We start from the raw sequence: 21,228 nt of genomic DNA on the forward strand, positions 1-21,228 counted from the left end.
AGAGATGCTGCATCAGACATGTGCCATTCTCATCACACTCTCCCCCTGTGAACTGAACAGATCCTTCTCCTCTCTCCTTAACCAGCATCCGTTTTGCTTTCTTTTCACACCTCATCTACTCTTGTTCCCCCCAATCTCTCCCCATCTTGCATGTCCTTGTCACCCATCTAAGCCCAGTTAATGTCAAGGTGTAGCTATAAACAGAGCTCAAAATAAAGAAAAAGTTACTTTAAAAACACAAACACGTTTAACTTTTCTCAAAGAAATAAGAAGCCAGATAGATAGATAGATAGATAGATAGATAGATAGATAGATAGATAGATAGATAGATATTCTGTGCTCACACTTTGATGACAGATGCGATGACATCATCACTAGACTATGACCTGATGCAGGTGAGCACGTGAACTCGTGCACGCTCGCGTATCATTGTCCTATGAGCTGCAAAAGTATGTTAGCTGCACAAACTTTGGCCGACTTTTGCAACAAGCCAAGAGGTGCCAAACTGGAAGAAAACTCCTGTTGCGAGTGAATATTTCCTCGGTGTGAAATGTAAACACATACAGTGCTCCAAAGTCAACTGGGAATACTTTGTTTTAGAGGAAGACAGTGCATTCAGCAACACAGCGCAGAGCGCTGAACGCCTAGGCTGCTCATCCAGTGTAAACACAGAAACACTTACCGAACAGAAACTCTCCTCGTCCACAAACGACACTTCGCTTAAAGGGTTCCTCTTTGAGATAACCAGAGTCAACACCTCTCTCCTTTTCTACGGGTGACAACACTGTGATTGTCACCCTGTTACAAATATTTCACCGACGTAGCGACGTTTTCTTTGTGTTGCAGGACGCCGCAGCTCGAAACATCCAGGCAACCAGGGAGCCGATGCTGCGTGTCCGTGGACTCCGCAGAGCGACTGCTGATTGGTTGATTCCAGCACCTCGCAGCGTTCTGCCCTGACGCTATTGGTTCAGACCACGATGGTGCGTTCAAGTACTTCTCACATATTTCCCTTCCAGAGTTGCAAGTTCTGAGTGGTAATGCTGTCGTTTTATAGGAATGATTATGACTTTTCATGGAAAAAGACATGCATTCTCTTTATTCTGTTTATACTTATGTTGGACCTTTGGACTTTTCTCCAGACGTATATTTTTCAAGAAACATAATCCACCCCAACTGATGTGATACCTGTTTTTCTCTACTTCTGGTCAATTTTCTGTTTAACACTTAATTTTAACTATAAAACATTACCACATTCAATTGGAATAAAAGCAAAGTGTTTAGTCTGCACAATAACCCATCCTTGATTATAGTAGTTAATTTAATTTGTATTCTGCTTCTTATCTTAACTCTTCATTGCAGTAGTAGCCTATATCATAGCTTTATTACCAAAGATGCCTTTAGAAAACAACCTTGAATTCTCTTTCAAAACTGGCTTGCAGTTATTTACAGGATGAAGTTAACAGGAGTGTGCTTTATTAATAAATCTTTATCAGTAAAATCTACATCTTCACTTAACATCCACTTAAACGAAAGTCACCACTAAACACCATAATTTCGAAAAAGAACTCTTAAATCTCAATTTTAGGGTATGTGTATAAAATAAAATGTACATGTATTATAATAATTCTAATGCATTTTAATGTATTTCCTATGATAAATGTTATGAATGAAGGAAAGTGGTGGACGGTTTTGCTGTTTTTGCAACAGCTGACACAGCCTCATGTATCACTTTACAGCTACAGTTAAATCTATTCTGAGGTGTCAGTTTTATGTCAATTTTCCACTCAGCATGTAATCTGACTCCCCACCTTTATCTGCTACTTCTGCAACTTCAGCTTCTTTTAGATCACCTTTCACCAAACATACAACCACTGCCACTTTCAGCTGTTACACAGACACCAAATTGGTTGACTAAATTTCCCTTGTCGGTGTATATCCTGCTGTTATATTGACAAAATAAATACTTAAAATATTATTAATATCTGATAATGAAGTCAGCATTATCAAAAGTAACTTGCAAGCTGAACTCGAATCGAGGAAATATTGTCTCAAGGATTCCAGCAGCACCTGAAGGCATCGTCGTCCCCATGCTGAGTGTGTGTTTTTCATCCCAGATTGTGGTTTCTAGTTGAATCTTTATTACTGAACCAATCAGCAGGCTATTAACGCAAAGTCCATTGCATATTTAACCGCGAATTGCTTGGCTGCAGTTCTGGCTATTCTTTGTGAATAAAACAGAGAAAATTGATTGATTACATTTCATCCTAACAGTGGCCATGTGTAATGTGTTATTTGTTCTAAACATCAGAAGCAATTGTACTGCAGAATCAACACTAACAAATGGCTGCGATGTTATGGAATTTCTCTCTCTCTCTCTCTCTCTCTCTCTCTCTCTCTCTCTCTCTCTCTCTCTCTCTCTCTCTCTCTCTCTCTCTATATATATATATATATATATATATATATATATATATATATATATATATATATACATATATATATATATATATATATCGTTTTGCTGAAATAAAACTATGAATGATAGAAGTGAATGCATGTAATAAGTAACTTCTCAGCTCTCAGACCATTGCAGTGGGGCAGTGATCGACTAATTTGTGTTGGAGCAGAACTGAAAATAAGATGTTTATTGCAGAAATACAAAAGAAAGGAGAAGATGGTAAGCATGGAATTTGTACTTAAGTAAATTTCAGAGAACAAACTACTTCATAATAAACCATTTGGATTTAAGACGGCGTGTTGATGAAAATGTTTGAGGATTTGTCTCCATCTGGAGGTGGTTGCTGGTAATTACACGTCGCTCCTTGGCTCCGATGTTTTCACGATTGTACATGTTTTGTTCTCATAACTGCAAAGTGCTCATGAAGAAATAAATCTTGATAATTTTCCGTCATTTTTAATTATTTAAAAAATTATCAGATTTTGTTAAACTGTCCCTACAAGCTTCATAAGTTCTACTTTGTTTCTTCTGTTTTGCTGTTCATCACTGCATATTAATCATTTTATGGATTTAAGAAAATTTTTAGCGAAAAACTGTTCTTATCTCATCTTTTAATTCTTCGGTCTTAGAAACTTGATATTTCTCAGGATTCTTGTTTGGGGACATATATCAACCCATCCACAATTCCAGATTTACTGAAACTATAGAAGAGTTTGACAACAGTAATCAAATATTTCTGTTGTTCAAAATATTTTTAGTCTTTTTACACTATAAGAAACTTTTAATCTAAAACCTTATATAATTCAATTTAGTTTTCAATCATTTATATTCCAGCAACTTGACATAAAAAGCACAAATGATCAGTTTTAGTTGCATTTTTAATTTATTTTTTGATTAAAAAAACAAACAGAACAAGTACATCATTGAGTAAGCTGGCAAAAACATTTATATTCCAGCAACTTGACATAAAAAGCACAAATGATCAGTTTTAGTTGCATTTTTAATTTATTTTTTGATTAAAAAAACAAACAGAACAAGTACATCATTGAGTAAGCTGGCAAAAACAAGTATTCATCATTCAACCTGTTCTAAGCTGCAAGCTTTCCAAAATGTGCGGTGCAAAGACGGCGACTGAGACACTGAGATGAAAGGTAAATTGAAATGTTTGCACCGTTTGTCCAGTTCTCCGTTCATGTCACATTTATCTGAACTCAAGTAATACTGAAACAGATCATTTGAAGACATACATAAAAGCTTTTAGTGTTTTACAGCAAAAGTTAAATGAGAGAACAACTTTCCTTCTTTTTTTTCTTTTTTTTTTTAAAACTTTTTTTGGCAAAAGTGTTGGGCACAAAGCTTGAAGTTACAATTTATTTTCCCAAAGAAATGACAGAAACACAGAAGGAAAGGAGAAAATTCAGGAAGAAAACACTTTTCAGTCACTGAATTAACTTCATTTTTATAAAAATGTATATCCTTTGAATCTTTTCATGAACAGAATGTCTGCTGGACCGAGAAATTAGAAAGGGAGGACTCAATTTTTGAGGAAAAAAAAAACAAACACTTATACACAAAATTTTCTCAAAAAGATAATTCGGTATACAACATGAACTTCTTGAAAAGATAACGTGACAGGTTTTTTATTTATTTTTTTTTCATTTAAAAACAACTGATGTCCTCTGTAGGGTCTGAAACATGCTTCCAGATCTTGAACTCTCAAATTGAGACACATCTGAAATCTTTAAAACAAGCTGTAAAGAGAGCTGAAGAAATGTTGACACCAGGTAATGACTGATAAATCCCAAAAGAAAGAAACATTCAAACCCTGCAGAATGGGTTACTTGTATCGAACCTTGTTAATAGTCTAACCAATGTTCATTTAAATGCTTCTATTTATGTATTTGATCAGCAGCGTTTGTTAACGTTCATGTTTGCATGACAGCCTGCTGAGACATTTAAATTCATCAAGCAATGCCAATATTCCTGTTAATAATCTGTCAAAACCAATGTTCAATTGCACAAAATGGAAACTTACAGCATGATGAGAAGTGAGACTCAGGAAAAAAACACATTTATATGGCTATACACTATATTATTTACAAAACGTGAACATCCTTCACAACTGCAAACTCTAAACTGTACAGATATCTGCTCTAAGAACAGTTACACAAAATACAATTTTAAAATACAGTAATAATTGTTGTTTTTTTTTTTTTGTTCCTTTTACAATGTACAAGTTTAATCTGTCCACACAAAAAAAAGCAAAGCACAAGCCCCCAAAGGCCACAAAAGTGCATGTTATCTGTTGGAAACCATTGAAAGGGAGGACAAGCATGAGAGTGGGGAGTCAGAGCTCCCAGTATCGCACTGGAGCCTCCTCACACTCTGAACTGCAGTTTCTTGCAACAGTTAGTGGATGGAAATCTGGAGTAGATATTTATTATACATGCAGGCACACAAACAAACACACACATTCCTCAACGCAGCTACATCATCCAACTTGTTAAACCACATACACACACGCACATAAAAACGGGCTGTAGGCGAGAAACACTTCACATCCTAGAAGACACGCTGGTCTCGTGTTTTTACAAATGATTTCTAACTCCTGAGCGGTGACCGTCGGCTAAGCGGAAGCTGGCCTCAGCAGCCATCTTATTTCAATCCGAAGGCCAACTTCAGCCAAACCACGTCACTGCCAGGCACAGAGAAATAAAATACTGGTGGGAGACCAGCTATTTGAGGCAAGGCCATCACAAGCTCGCTGTATTTCATAGTATTCCACCAGTGAACACACTGCCAGCCATCCGTGTGTCTGACTGCAGTGTTCAGAGGAGAATGCTTGAAGTAACACTTTCTGTAGTGCAAAGAAGAGCAGGTCAGGTGACTGGAAAAATATACATCTTCGTCTTAAATGCAAGTTCCCCTCCGACATTCCACCTTTACAGAACATTCCTTAGATCTCACAGTAATCTCACAGCACTGAGGCAAGACCAGGCTGGACCAGACAAATGATGCCAAGCAGCGTGTATTGGACTGAAATGGACGTGCATCAAGCTCTCGTTTGTCTTGTCCAGTTTAGTTTCCTCCAACATCCTCTCCACCCCTTTAATGTTTAAGCCTCACTTAAAAAAATCATAGATCTATGCAAACTAAACCCTTTTAAGGCCACTGAAATTGGTTTATCGGTTTTTTCCTCACTGGATCCCTAACTCTTTAGTGTATCCTGTCAGTGCCTCCTCCTCCTGTCTCTTTCTCTCAACCACATTATCTATCCTTTGAGCTAAGACACCCACCGCGTGCTCCAGTAACCCGACACGGCAAACTGGAGGAGATGATGCTGATATGTACCAAATAGCTCGTCGGCCTTCTATTTTCTTCATCTTTTCTGGTCCGCTAGAGTATCTTCAGGTTTCCTTTGGTCTTCATCTTTGACATGTCATCCCCATCATTTCAAGCCAAAGGGCATCTTTTTGCAGTTCTTTACTGAACGCCTCCTTCTTTAAACAGAAAGGAGACGTTCGTGGCTGGCTAACGACCAAGCAGGTAGACCACCACCTCATAGGTGCACATCATGATAGCAGTGTTAGGAATCTGTCTGACGAGGTGGGTGGTTAGGCCGCGGTACAGGGCCCGGTATCCCTCCTCTTTGGGTACCGTCAGTAGAGTTTGAAAGAAGGAGCGGTACTTGCTGCCTTCTTCTCGTAGTCGTGTGCGAATAACTTCTGCAAATTTTGGAGGAGAAAGAAGAGTGTGAAAAATATACCACTGAGGGAAAATATTATCATTTAATCAAAATATGGAGAGAGGTTTACCATGAGGATATGCAATAGAGGTGGCACAGGTCTTAGAGGTTGCTGCTGCCAGCATCATGCCCACAAAATCTGAAGCGTCTTTGACGGACTCGTCCTCTTCATCCATGCTTGCGTGAGCTTTGGACTCCAGCAGTTTACGTTTGATACTTTCATAGATGACGAAGTGCATAACAGTCTCAGAGATGCCAGCGTACGAGGCTGACATTCCTCTGTAGAAACCTCGTAGGCCGTCCATCTGGTACACCCGCCGCACACACTCAAATGCATTCATGCGTCGCTCGCCTCGGTTTCTGCAATGAAAGGGGGATTTTTTTTTTCCATTTAATTCTCATTGATAAAAGCCAAACACATATTTAATGGTTCCTTCTCGACATATGACAGTCTGAGCTTCCTCACCTGGAGTCTAGCTGCATGCGGGTCTTTATCAGCCAGATGGGATTGGTGGCCGTGATGGCGGTGAACCCTGAGAAAGTTAAAGGAAGTCAAAGATTTAGAGAGAAACCTATACACTTGGAATAACATAATCAAAATAAGCTAAACTAAATATTTAATACTGTGCAAAGACAGAGAGAAAGCACTTCACAAAACAGGATCAAGTTGCTTTGGCTTTTATTTGCTTCCAATTCTGCTAAAGACGATATAGATTAATGCAGACAGCATCTATATCTATTACATTTATATTTGGAAAAATCTTTTAATGAGTTACAGACACAAAAATGCATGCTCTTTCATGTGAAATACTACTCAGATGAATGTAAACGTTGTGCGTTTTTGCTTGTGTATCTGACCTAATAACAGTGCATGAGAGCAAAAGCTTTACGCTTTTCATTTTTTTCTAGTTTATTAAAAAAAAAATCTGCAAACTGAAGACAAAAGGAAGATTATTAGCAGCTCCATTTTAGTTCTTTTTAACTCTGCTGAACATTTAATCTTCTTCGTGTTGATGAGAACTACTGGTCTAGAAGAAAATACCAGTAATCACTACCAAATCTGCCACAACACATCATCTGACCAGGACAACTGGTCTTGCTTAAACTGGATGTGACAGTTAAGCTAAATGCACGCTGATTATTAGTCTGTGTGTCCTTTCAATGCCATACAACGAACCAGTGGTTCACTGGTTAGGTTCCACAGACAGGCTGTGGGCCTCATGCTGGCACAGCGAGCGCAACCTCTAAAGCACAGAAAACAAAATGGTGTCCACAGGATTTTCTTAAATTATTCAAAGCTCAGAGTCTTTGATAAGAATGTAGCACAGCTTTTAGTAGTGATGGTGGCAAGAAAACCACCATTTATTTTTCTGCTAAACTTCCTGTGTGCATAACATGAAACAAGAATCTGTCAATAATCCGTTCCCTGAAGATCCAATCAGAATGTACACACCTGAATGTGTGCGCGTGATTGGTGACAGTATTTACCTTTTTTAGCTTTACGTAACGTTTCCTTTGTTTAGAAGGTACAGATTACGTAATAATGCCAAACGAGTTCGGTTTTGTATAAAGCTAATTAAAGATATTTTTGACTCATTAAGAAATGAGAGAACTTATCTTTATCTTTTTGCAATAAATTGATAAATAAATAAAAAATAAATCAAGTGAGGAATAAAAGATGGCCATCAGCAGGAAATGGCTACAACCAGGATGAGTCTAACACAGACACATCTAGTGTATCAGTGCAGTAGAGACCTATGTGAAGGCAACTGCGTGAAGATGGAAGGATTACACAGGTCTGCTGAAGAGAAGAAGAAAAAAGAAGAAGAAGAAAAAAAAGAGGGAAGTAGAATGAAGTAGCGTCTATGGCGTGTACTCACGAGGGAGGGGCAAAGCTCCTCCAGCTCCTCCCCGCTGCAGCTAGAAGCCTGCAGATATGGGGGGCTCAGATGGCGGGGGTCTCCCACCCAATCACGCAGGGGTGAAAGCTTTACAGTAAAGCCCTAAAATAGACACAGGCTTTTCTGTACCACAGTCACACACAAGCAGCTGTCACATCCACCCCAAACCCCACCAACCACCCTCCCCGTCCCACTTCCTGATCATGAAGATGGAGAAGAGATGGGAGGTGAGGGAGTGAGCCCCCTCCACCCATCTTTCTTTAAAGTAAAACCCCAAATCTATACCCCGCACATTCTACTTACTCCTACATGTTTTATTAAATGCCCTTAAATGCTGTAAACATTTAACTTTTATCTGCTGGATAAAAGGAAAATGAAGAGAAGCCGACTCATCCAAAACTCCAGCTCTGTCTCTCAAGCTCGAGGTGAAAACAGAAAAACAAAACACAAAAAGGCACAAAACTGAAGAGGTATTCTTTACAATCATTGTGCCAGTATCTTATTTTTTTTTATCTATTTAGCAGAGCAAGGTGGAGATCAAACTCTACAAATGCAGTGAGGCTGGTGGAAATGCTAACCTTGCCTTTATGTGTGGAAAAAACATTGGATAATGATGGTAAATATGAAAAATAGACCAATGAACTGAACAATGAACTAATGAAGATGGAACAATGATGACAACTGTGAGCCACATATACCTGCCTCCATCAACAGACTGAACTGGAGGGAAAAAAAAGTGACAAAATGTTGCATGTAGAAGGAGAAATAGTAAAAGACTCTGTTTGTTCCAGCATGTTTAACGTAGAAATTCTGTGTTTATTGGGCAAATACTGAATTATTTTAGTAATGAAAACAACAAAATGTTGACCTTGTGTTTTTCCTTCTTACACAGTTCCACTTAACAGGATACAATCCTGAAAATACATGATTAACTTTAAAAAAAAAACTAAATGCATAAAAATGCCCTTAAACTACTAAGTTTGCTTTATACAGATATTTACATCTAAGTGCGCGTATGTTTGTATCATATATGCTCAAGAGGACAGAAAGTCCATCAAACTACACGACACAGACCTTGCTGTAAATTCAATAAATTAATCACAGCGTAGCTACACACACTTCATCCAAACACAAAGCAGTCTTCTGTTCTTCAGTTTGAGCAGAACTTTAGCGAAGACTAGTATCTGTATCTGGACATGCTGCTGCACGCTGTGTATTATGATCTTTCTATAGACGCATAATGTTTGCGCAACTGTTCCAGAGGGGTTTGACCTACATTCAGAGACAGAAACTTGGTTCACTGACAAAATGAAGTGGGACCAGTCTTTCTCCTCCAATTGCAAGGACGCCCAGAATTGAAAGCAGGGGAGGGTATGTGGGCAGGGCGCCACAAAGTTAGTTTATAAAACTGGAAGCAATTATCTTGCATCAGGGTTAAATTCAGCCGTACAATTCACTCAGTTGATGATCAGCGCTGACAAGCTTGAGGACACTGTGGCTAACGTGCATACAATAGACAGGGATTATGTTTGCCAATGGAATAACATTGTGCCTCTTTTGGTTAGTACAATTACACACATGTGTGTCTTAAGATGCTATAAAAGACAGAAAAGACTATCTAGAGTTTATGATGAGTTGTGTGTCAGGGGATAAATCATTGCGACACACTAAATCCATGCAACTTCTATGCAAATAAAGATATGTGCCAACATGAAGAGAAAGCTTGGGTAAAACTATTCACAAATTGCCGTCTTTATGTTGTTGGAGGATTCGGAATAATAACATTGTGTCGTCTTCTTAGTCAAATATATCTGGAAGAAGTCTCATAATTATTACCAGTCCTCCAGCTTAATATCAACTGAAAACATGTCTGTAGCACGAGTGGTGATGATGAATGGTGACAAGACAAAAATGAAACACCAAGTGCAGCCGTCTGTGGCAGTGACAAGGTTAGCATTTCTGTTGTACTGACCAAAAAAATAAAAAATCCACACAAGAGTTTATCATTATTTTACTGTTAATGGAAAAAGCTAAGGGGGGGGTAAGGAGATTTGTGGCATGACTAAGCAGTAACAAAACCTTATTATGAGGACCTAAAACTAACATACCAGCAAAAAGCACGATACCATAAGCAATGGTAATATCATTTTAAATGGGTAACCATTATGAACTTTCTAATATTCATAAAAATCACCATGGGTTTCATCATACCAGTGTAAAGAAATGGGGTGCTACCTGACGCGTCCGCCCGAGTGCCAGGGGCCCCGGTTGACCTTTGTGGGCCGTGTTCTCTTCTCTATACACACAGAGCAAAGAAGGGGGCCCAGACCACACTGTTTAAGTCACAACTGGGATGTTAAACCATTTACAGAGTCCTCTGGAGAGGTCTCCAAATAAAAAAATAAAAGAGTAAAAAATGAAAAACAGGGCAAGGAAGGGGGTAAATTGAGAGGATATCATGGACAATGAGGCTGGGAAAAAGGAAAGCACAACCTAAACTTTGAGGACCACAAGTTTATTTTATTTTATTTTTGTTTTGTCACCCAATAACAGATAAATATATAATGTTGCATAATGAACAGTGTTTATGGTTATAAACTGCAGCAGTAAGAAATTCTAGCCTGAGTGTTGCATCTTATCTGGTTTAATTGGATGAAAATGTAACACTGCTGATATTAGGATGTGTCCCCTCTATTATATGTTCTTATATTTTAACGGTCAGGTAGACCAATAAGATGCTGTGTCATTTAGGAGTGTTTGGAAAATTTGGTGAGGTCTGAGTAATGAAACTCGTATGTGTGCTCATAAACAAAGTGCGGCTCTTTTCAACTGAGTTTGATCCTGAGAGTCTTAAATTGTGCTTTCTGATAAATCCATTATTTTTTTATATTTAATATTTCTACACATGAAACAGCTAGATAATGCCTAATTATAACAGACATTATTATTAACTTTAGCATGCTTCAAGGTGTGAGGGAAGGGCTGTGCCTGGTGGTAATTCAAAATGTCAAAGTAAACTAGGAAAAGATAAAGAAAAGAGAAGTCTGTCTGATGAAGACAACGAGACAAATCTTCAAACACGTGTTGAAATAAAACCCATCAGTGAGATACACTGCCCAGGCAGACTGACGGACTGTCAAACAGGCAGATCAAACAGATCCTAACAGACAGACCAAAGGGAGGAGGAGGAAAGAGAGCCATCATTACCTGCCATCCCAGCAGACACCATGTGCACCTGGGTCGAGTCCGGCTCCAGCACTCCATTCAGCTTCTCTTTAGCTGTTGAATAAGCAGCAAAATAGATCGCCCTGCAGGAAAAAAGGAACACAGAGGACACTATTAGTCAGGGCTCTAAATTAACACCAGCCAAATGTGGTGACCTGAAAATATCCACAGTGGCAAAGAATCAGACGGGCTATAAGAATCAGATTTCTGATGTGAAGGCATTTGATTATCTGTCAATCAAATGAGAACTAATCAGGATTGACTTTTTAGTTAATATTATTGCAGATATCATCCTTACTTTGATACTATTCCAAAATGTTGGGCAGGCAAAATTATCAGAGCGCCAAGAAGCTAAAATTGGGGCGCCATGTAGGTCAAGTGTCTGAGCAGCCATTCCACGTACAGACGTTACAGCTCATCAATGGAGCCAGTCCAGGTTAGAATTCCTACCGGGATCCACATACTGCATGTTACCCGACTCTTTCTGATCCCTTTCCTGCTATTAGGCTGTCAAATAAAGGCTACTAGAGCTCTAAAATAGGAAAAGAAACTGATATTTAACATTTTATCCAATAAAAAGCCAATAAGCCAGAGCAAGAATTTAAAAAAAAAAAAAAGAAATGTCAGAGGAACCAATATGAAATGCACAATAATTACAAAAACGGACACAAAAATTAAATTTAGCCTTATTACACACCAAGACAGACAATAGAGGTAAGATAAGCTTAGAGGTTATGGAAAAGGAGGTCACTGAATGGAATTGTGTGTGTGTGTGTGTGTGTGTGTGTGTGTGTGTGTGTGTGTGTCAGAGGCAAAGAAAGAAAATCTTGCAGCACACTTTAATAAAAGATTTAACTCCTATGACATTAGCTGCTCTTCATTCAAAAAATAATAAATCCCAGGATTTAGTCAACACGTCCACAGACGGGAATTAAACCCAATGACCTCTACTTTCCACTCTAATTCTGAATGGAATAACATACATGTACAGTTTAGTCATACACACATGTGTGTGTGCGTGCATGCTTCACATAATAAAAGATGCTGCTAGTGAAAGCTGCCATCACAGTTTATTTGTGTGCTGCTAATGAATGCCAGCAGCAAGCCTGGTGGATTGTGCTCTCATTAGCATCAGATGGATTTTTTTAATAGCTTTCGAGCATCAGAGTGCTGCTGACTAATTATAAGAAAGGAAAATAACTATGTAGTCAAGCAAACCAAAACTCAATCTGCCCACATTAAGTAGCAAAACTTTTATTTTATAAAGTTATATAACATTCAAGTAGTAATTGATTGTGCAAACATTGATGATACATTAATAAATAATAGCAACTCAGCTTTAACTACCCATCTAAAAAGCTTAAATATGAACCAAAGAGGATATTAAACTGGCATTTAATGGATGTTTTCCCAGTAATGTGTGTAAATGTATAAGATTTTTTTGGTCTGTTTTACATTCAAATAATTATGCACAAAGTGCAGTAATTTCTTGCAAACTGTATTCAACATGTAATATTTAAAACATCCCAAATTATAATGCAGGCTCGCCATTTTAAATGTGATGTAGCTGTAAAGCCATGGACTCGGAACTTAAACCAATCACTTAATGCACATGGAGAGATTAACAATCAGAGACAGGAAGCATGCCTATGCATTATGACAGTACTGGCAAATTCATAAAGTTCACTTGCCATGTAACACCAAGCATATATAGCAGGGCGCTATAGCTGCTGTGATCAGTCAGTTCAACAGCTATGTAATTATACCACTGGATTAAACACACAAACACAAGCTAAAGGGCATCTTTCACCCATCTGAGCAAGAGTAAAAGGCAGTGTGAGTCAGCACAATGAATGGATTTACCTAATACACATTCACACACAGCAAAAACATCTGAAGCAAAGAGAGATTCAATATCTAGCTCAAGAACAGTTGGACATCTGGACAGGAGGAGCCAGGGGCCTCGCCACTCACAGAGCAAAACGGTGGAAGTTATGGCTTATAAAGAAAGAAAGAGACCACAAATAACCAATGAGAAGAGGACAGCAAATGGTCATGTGATCCACTGGTAGCTAGGGAGAAGTAGACGGGTCATAGAGGGGAATTAAACACAAAAGCAACTGCCTTAATATTGAGACTATTTATAAACACGGGCAGCAACTGTCACGTGACTAAACTGCCACAGCTGGCCGGTGCCTGATGCTGCTTCATTCAGCTTTTGATTGACTGAGTCCAAGCTGCCCAGATAAGCTGAGAATCAGACAACCCGTTCATTTCCACTCAGACCTGACGCACAGATTTTTGTTGTGCTGCTATGAGTTTCACAGCTTATTCTGTTCTTGCACCCTGGCATGTTTTTCTGCCAACATATCCAACTTCTGATTGAGCAAGAAGCCTAAGAAAACCTTCTGGTTAAGACATTCCTAAACAGAAAAAAAGCAGGTTTGAAGCAACATGGTACGTAAATGACGCAGAGATGTTATTGCACTTGGTTATCAGGTCATATTTGTGCAGATAAAAATGAGTTCAAGCTGAATCTGTATTGTGTATACATAAGAGATTGTAGTGACCTACTTTTGTGTATTGGTTATGATGTGGGATATGTGTAAAAATATGTTATTTTGATTAATACATTTCAGACTTTTTGGGACATTTTTGTCATACATCTTGAGATGGTTGTCATCACTAAAAAAAAAAAAAAAAAAAAAAAAAAAAAAAAGTTTTTTTTTTTTTATGTTTAATTGCAAAGTTTAACATGCATTTAAGAATATTCTGCATGGACTTTTAGTTGCAAATAATGTAACACTTTTGTCCATTTTCAACCCTGAAACTAATTTGAGTGTTGCTCAGGAGGCCTGCTAATCCCTTTAAAATCTCTGGTTTAACATAACAAAGTTTCAAAACAGATAAGAGAAGTCACACCACACCCAAAAAGACTGCAGATGATCCTTTACATACCTGGACGGTGCCACACCCACAAGGTTGGGACCCAGTCCTCTGAACAGTGAACGGGGTCCCTCTCTTTCTAGAATTAGCCTGCAAAGAAAGCACGCATTTCCATTTATACTCATCTCTAATAATAAACAGCAGGAAGACAATCCTTCCACCCAATGACCATTGGCCAAATGTTTATGTAAATGATTAGTCTCTGTTCATGTTTACTCATCAACATAATGAAAAAAAAAAACCTGATAAGCTCTATGGACGGTGATCCTCACTGTTATTTCAATAAGAGCTGCACTCAATATTCTAAGACAAGAGGAGAGCCGCTTAAAAAAGAAAAAGAAAAAAAAAAGCCATGATACGTTTCCTGCTACGTTGCCAAATCATAAACATTTAGCTTTTTAGCAAGGAATGGTTATCGTAAATATTGCACAGAGTAATGGCATTGTTATGCAACAGTATATGGTGAAAATACCATAATGTCTCCAGAATGTGGGTGTTTCTTTTTAAACTAAACTAAAAACACACCGCTGACACTTTAGATGGTTGTTTTATTTAAATTGGAAATAAAGTAAAAAAAAAAAAAAAAAAAGGAAATAGTAAAAAGAACCTTACAAGTAGCAACGACAGTTTTAATATTGCAAAAGTTTCCTTTGAGTGGTTTTATTTACTATATGCAGCGTAGAAGCCCAAGCCAGATGGGCACACCAGACACTATTAGGCATACTGCCAGATCCTGACATTTGACATGACTTACCATAACTGCAAGACCCAAAATAAATGGGTTGACACGTGTCCTCACCCTGCCTGTGTTTACAGTGATGTTATCAGGGCAGCTCATGTGTTGCTTCCTGAGTGAGTTTAAAGATTGTTCTTTGTATCTGAACTAATCCCAATACCCAGATTTATCAGAATGACTTCACGTTGTGTATTTTCATGAAGAAAACGATCCAGTTACAGCGTCAAAGAGAAGAAAGACGTCATTCTGAAAGTAAATAAGACATCCAAATTACACAAAAACTGTACTTTTTGTTGGATAGTAATAGTGTTTCTTAAGTTTCATTAAACTCTTTAATAATGGAAGTCCAGTTCTAATTATACGAATGAAAGTAGCTCTGATTTCTCTTGGAAAAGTTATAGAACAGTGTTTTGTTGTTTAAACATCTAGATGATGCACATGTGAAGAATGTAGGTGTTATCCACAGTCGCCAAACTCAAATCATTCACCTCTGCTCTAGCAAGAATCTAGGTCTGAATCTCACTGCATGCTGACCCACTTTGGCTTGTGTGTCAGTTATCTCCTTTTCTTTCCTTGATCTCCTTCCTCCACTGCCCTGCTCTACTCTTTCATAGCACTTCATTTCTGCTCCTAGCTGCTCATCTCAAAGATGACACAAGGTATTGGCTCATGTTGGCACAAAACCAGTGTTACGCACATAAACAAGGCCAGATTAAACACAAAATTTCTCAAAACTGGGCGTCTTATCAAATAAAATCCTGAAGAAAACACTAACCAACAGAGCAAACGGACTAATCAGTCAACTTCATTTGAACGAACATGTCTTTTTTGGTCGGGATAATGTAAAATTCTAGTTAATTCAAGCTAATTCCAGTTAATCATCGTGGTGACAAATCCGGTGTCTTTCTAACTATCAGAATGCAACTTCCGCATTTCGTTAATATCCTCTGTCAAATCTGGATTTTATTTTAACCCATTAAGAGACGAGGCCTCCTTTAAGCATAAGTAAATGTAAACTCTAATAAAAAGCTTCTTTTTTTTTTTTGCATGTAGCATCAACTTGCAACAGATTCTTTATTTGCACAAAATGTAATTTTTAGGCACTGTGTGGAAAATTCCACACAGCAGCTTGTGAATTATGAATATGTTTAACACTATGCGGCATGCTCAATGACACCCACTGAAGGAGTCTGCCAAAAATCAAAAGTAGAGCTTTGTAGCTAAGCTGCACTCAATATTTACTTCAAAACTGGTAATTCCAACGTGATGAGCATTAACTATAAATATAAAGATTCTGCCAGAGCAGCCTTCTGTAGTTCAAGTGATATGTAAACACACCTGAATTTCCCTACACTCTCACTTCGTGTTTCAGAAAACCTTCCATTGTTTTAAAGATGAAAGGAATTACTAATCATGCTTCCAAAAAGGGGAAACTCTTTCATGTTAACTTTTGTGCTTTTCAAGTAGTTGTATTTCCTAGTTGTTGAAAAAGTCGCAAGGTTATTCTGTCTGTGAATGCCAGTGGTAAGAAAAGAAATCTAAAGCCAAAATGTTTATCTGTTGAGATCTTCAACTGAGTTACCTGTACTTTCTCTTATTCTCTTAAAACTGCCGAGTAAAAGAAGTAATAATGTCATAAAATGAAAGGCAACCCTGTTTATTTTATGACGCTACAGTTTTAAGACTAATATTTGCACTTCTGACTGCCACCTTTGTGCTACAAGTCCAACAAGTACCCTTCAGGTTCCTAGACTCTCCTTATCCATGATGTTTCAGAAGGAAAAAAAAAAAGGTACAAAAAGTCTTGCTGTTGCTGTTGGCTTTGTAAATAAATCTACCAATATGTCAACATTTGTTTATCAAAATGCAGACAGTCAAGTGTTAAAAGTTCATCACCCTGAGAAAAAAATGGGACAACAAGGGGGAAATGAAAATTTTGAAAAATATGAGAATATGGTGACTGTAATTAGGGATGTTATGAGTATGAAATGTTTGTTAACACTTATATTTGTCCTGTGAAGATTATTACAAGAACTCTTCAACCCTGATAGTGATATATCATATTCAGTTTTATGGTTGTTTATTACTTCTCTAAATTTTAACCAGTTTTTACAACAGTGAATGGAAATTATTCTTACATGCTGCAGACCACATATTTACAATCGGGCATCAAGTTTAGTTTGTAAAAAAAATAATAAATAAATAAAAAATAACATGAGATGATGCACCCATTTACACACACCCACACAGAAAACAATCGCAATAATTTGTAAAAGCTAGTATAACACTGAAAAAAAAAAACCAACAGACTGAAGCCTCATGACAGTACTGATCATTTCAACACATCATTCATTTTTAGATACTGATTTTTTTAAACTGATAAATGTATTAATATATACTTCCAAACTTGATTCATATATATATATATATATATATATATATATATATATATATATATATATATATATATATATATATATATATATATATATATATATATATATATGGGGGTTTTACATTTGTAGACACATCTTGGTAGGATCGCCATTTTTTAAAGTATCCCCAAGCCAGCCTAAACCAAACATCTGGCAACGTTTTTCTTACTTGAGACAGTGCAGGGGTCCTGGAGGAGAAACACGGGCAACGCTGGCTCCGTTGACAGTGCTGAGCTGAACTTCAGATATGTAGAGCGTGATGGAGGAGGACTGTAGTCTGGTCTTCACCACTTCCAGAGGACAAGTCAAAATGGCGCCCACTGTCCCACCACATCTGGGATGGGAAGGGTGAAAAGGAAAAAAAGAAAGAAAAAGAGTATATTTATGGATGGGGAAAAAGAAAGGACTGTTTATGACTATACTGAAAAGTTATAGCTAAATGAACAGAGTGTCATCTACATTTGCTTACATACCTAATCTCAGCAAGTTTTTTTTATAATCTGCCACATTAAAAGGTGAAAATTTGAACTCAAGCACACGCACACAATACGTATGAATCTGGCTCCCTACCAGTGAAGCAAAAAATTTGTGATCGTGAACTAATCAGCCTTTAAACAAACAAAAGCTAATCTAATTCTAAACACCTAAGGATCACTGCATTTATTTCAATAAATACTGCTGTATCTTTTCCACTGATATGATATATATTAGCACATTTGTCTGATAAGCCCAAGGCTACCAGATGTCATCTGTAAACAATGTCTTTTTTTCCCTCCTTGCACACATGGATGTCCATTGACTCCTGTGCTTAACACAATATGGATTGTGTAAACAAACTGGAAAACTATTGAAAACCCTTTCAGAGACATCAGACAGATGCAGTTATTGAACAGGTTGATTAAAGTATAAGAGCAGTAGCTTTAAGTCAATATGCTAACATCCTAACAGTGAAGTTCTCATCTTACAAGTCTCTTTGGAGTAGCATCAGCTATATTTACCTTTTTAAAATACCAACTCACATTCATGCTTACAGCTGGTGCTGACCTTTGGCCTACTTTCAGGGCTATGTTGCTGCTGCATGTGCAAGTCTCAAAGTGGCTGAAGGAGGCAACACAGCAAAGCTGAGGCCTTTTTGAGGGAAGAAACTATCTATTCGAGAATGTAATACATTTCGATTACTCAGGTTTTAAATACCTGACAACAGAGACAACAATAGTAATGTGTTATTGATTAGATCACTTATCAAAATGACGGCAGTTTGGTAACAATGTAAAAAGACGCAAATAAACGAATACAATGGCTTCAACATAGACACATTTTGACATTGTTGACATTTTCCGTACAGAGCACGTCGACAACCCTTCTCATAGACGGAATGAGATGATTGTTCATCTAATGAGCGATTAGGGCGTTTAAGGTTGAGTTGTAATGCTAAGTAGCTGTTCATTTGTAACCTGATAATAACACAAACCTTTCACAGGCCTGTCATTAAAAAGTGGTGCAAAACCCCTGAAATTAAAATCTACACAAACGGCGATTTAAATATTTAACTAGTTCAGTCACTTAACAATAAAGAAGGTAGTTTATACCGACTTGTCGGCGTTTTAAATATCTTAATAAATCAAATCGCACTAAATGGGGCTGCAGAGCTGTTCTGTAGGTCATCGCCAAATCGAAGCAGAGAGACCGGAAATGAAATGCATGTCATCAAAATAAAAATATCCATTGGCGTAAACACTCAAAACATACAATATAGCTACTAAATATATGTAAATATAATGTGATTCACTTTTAAAATCACGTGTTGCATGAATAATGTTCGTGTTAATAATTTGAATATTTACGGACATGTTTATTAAAGACTGACCGGAAGTTAAATTCGACTTTAACGTGATGAACGCGCGCATAACTGCCAGGATTCACGGATATGCACGCGCTGCGTTGACATATCCTTTTTTATTATTATTATTTTGTTAAATTAATATATTAGACAACTACTTGTATTTAAAAGCATAACAAAATTTGAGAGAAAAAATACCAAATAACACATTGTTAAAATTCATTGTCTGACTCACCCTCCAGCAAATAAATGAACCAGTGTGTCCCTTTGGCTCATTATTTAGCATGCTCTGCCAAGCAGCGCGCCTCGGGCTGCGGCAGAGAGTGAAACACGGGGTCGGTTCCTTCCCTTCCCGTGGATTTCTGCCTCCGAGCGGACAGGCACGTCGATAGACAAACGACGTCGATGACTATTCAGTGGCAGGGCGAGTCTGGTGATTCAGACTGCAGTGGGCCGACAAACCCCCTTCTGTGTATCTCAGCTTGCTCTGCTTTCCCCTGGACGCCAGAACCTTTGTCTTCGATCAAAACCAATGTAGAACTGCGAGCTCACCAAGCAGAGTATTGGTACTAAAATAACTCGGGTTGACAAACGGTTTTATATCACATCCACTGGGCTGACTTGAATGTCTCCTGCTTTCATCGCTGCAGCAAGAGAGAAGGAGGCAGAGCTCATAGTATTTACTGTACGGCCATAGGCTGGAAAAGTGCTCTGCTATTGGTCAAACGGCTGCTGACGTCACGTTGTGTCCGCCCTGATCATGCAGCGTTCACATGCTCTGCATTGAATGAATCAGGACAGCTTTATGTCAAATGTAGAGATCATCTTGGCTATTCGGTATGTAAACGTCAAGAATATTATATGTTTAATGTTTTTAGTTGTTTCATTTGCATATTTGTGTTTTTTCTCCTTGTGAAAAATAGCAATACTATACTATTAATTTTCTATATTTTGCATGATGTATAAAATTAAACCATTATTGATCACTTTGCATACTACTAGCTGGTAAACTGAATCAGCTTTATGTGGTTATTTAATCAACAGACTGACTTTTTTTTTTTCAATTTACCAACTGAGTTCATTCATTCATTCTTTCATTCATTCACTCTTTTTTTTTTTTTTACCACTTATTCTTATTCAGGGTTGAAGGGAGCTGGAGCATATCACTTCTGGTCTGCTTTAAGGCTAGCAAGCTAAATGACTCATTCAACTTTTTGGTGAGACTCTAGTACATCAATTTTACATTAACTTAATCTATTTGAGTAAACACTAAAAATCCCTGAAAACTGATCAAACTAGAAATGAATACTAATCCAAGGTGGTGAATACTTGCAAATGTATGACACACATTCATGCGGCTGCTACTCAAAGTCACACACAGCAATTCTGTGTAAATTTAAGTATTTAAGTCATCTTTCAAGCACTTTTGATGAAAACTTATTATTTTTTTCTTTTTTTAAAACTTGTCAGCTGACCATACTCAGTCACCAGGTGGTGATTCAATAATGGAGCTTATGGAATCCACACACTTTTGTAATTGTCTGCAAAGTACAGTCATGTGAAAAATTAAGTCTTGTAGCCTATATTCCATGGGCATATTTGACCTTTTTTTTACCTGTCCAAAGAGGCAAATACTTGATCTTCTTTGGAAATGTGGCATTGATAAAGGTCAAAGAAACAACAGAAAACTCACATTTTGTCATAATGTTCACAACATTCACAGTCATTTGACAAAAGTCAGTCCACTCTTACTCCTTGATTACCCTTTAAATTCAGGGGTTCCTATTTCAGTGTCAATTATAACATAAAAAAATGTTTAATTATATTTTTGTTACTTATGTGTACAATGGCGTATCTTTATCTAAATGACTGTCTAAACCTCACGGAAACCTAATTGTGGATCTTCAGATGTTGGGCAAATGATTTAAAATAGATCTCCAAA

At 37.6% G+C, this 21,228-nt stretch overlaps 1 protein-coding gene across 1 annotated transcript; it reads right to left on the bottom strand.

Moving 5' to 3' along the window:
- Positions 1-3,342: 3,342 nt before the first annotated feature.
- On the bottom strand, positions 3,343-19,924 carry LOC306758336 (solute carrier family 25 member 36-A-like). Its single transcript, XM_079243643.1, has 7 exons — positions 19,522-19,924; positions 17,616-17,780; positions 14,288-14,365; positions 11,312-11,412; positions 6,670-6,736; positions 6,274-6,563; positions 3,343-6,183 (listed from the first exon to the last, which is right to left on the bottom strand). The coding sequence occupies exons 1-7, from the start codon at positions 19,560-19,562 to the stop codon at positions 5,990-5,992; spliced, it is 936 nt and encodes a 311-aa protein (XP_079099769.1). The 5' UTR covers positions 19,563-19,924; the 3' UTR covers positions 3,343-5,989.
- Between the last annotated feature and the right edge of the window lie 1,304 nt (positions 19,925-21,228).

This window comes from Telmatherina bonti, assembly GCF_933228915.1.
Source record: "Telmatherina bonti genome assembly, chromosome: 7".
Lineage (NCBI taxonomy): Eukaryota > Metazoa > Chordata > Actinopteri > Atheriniformes > Telmatherinidae > Telmatherina > Telmatherina bonti.

Coding starts and splice junctions, on each gene's coding strand:
- LOC306758336 (XM_079243643.1), bottom strand. CDS start 19,562: ATGAGCCAAAGGGACACACTGGTTCATTTATTTGCTGGAGG. Junction 14,366..17,615: donor GGACCCCTGCACTGTCTCAA/GTAAGAAAAACG, acceptor CTTTCTTTGCAG/GCTAATTCTAGAAAGAGAGG. Junction 6,184..6,273: donor CTCTATTGCATATCCTCATG/GTAAACCTCTCT, acceptor CAAAATTTGCAG/AAGTTATTCGCACACGACTA.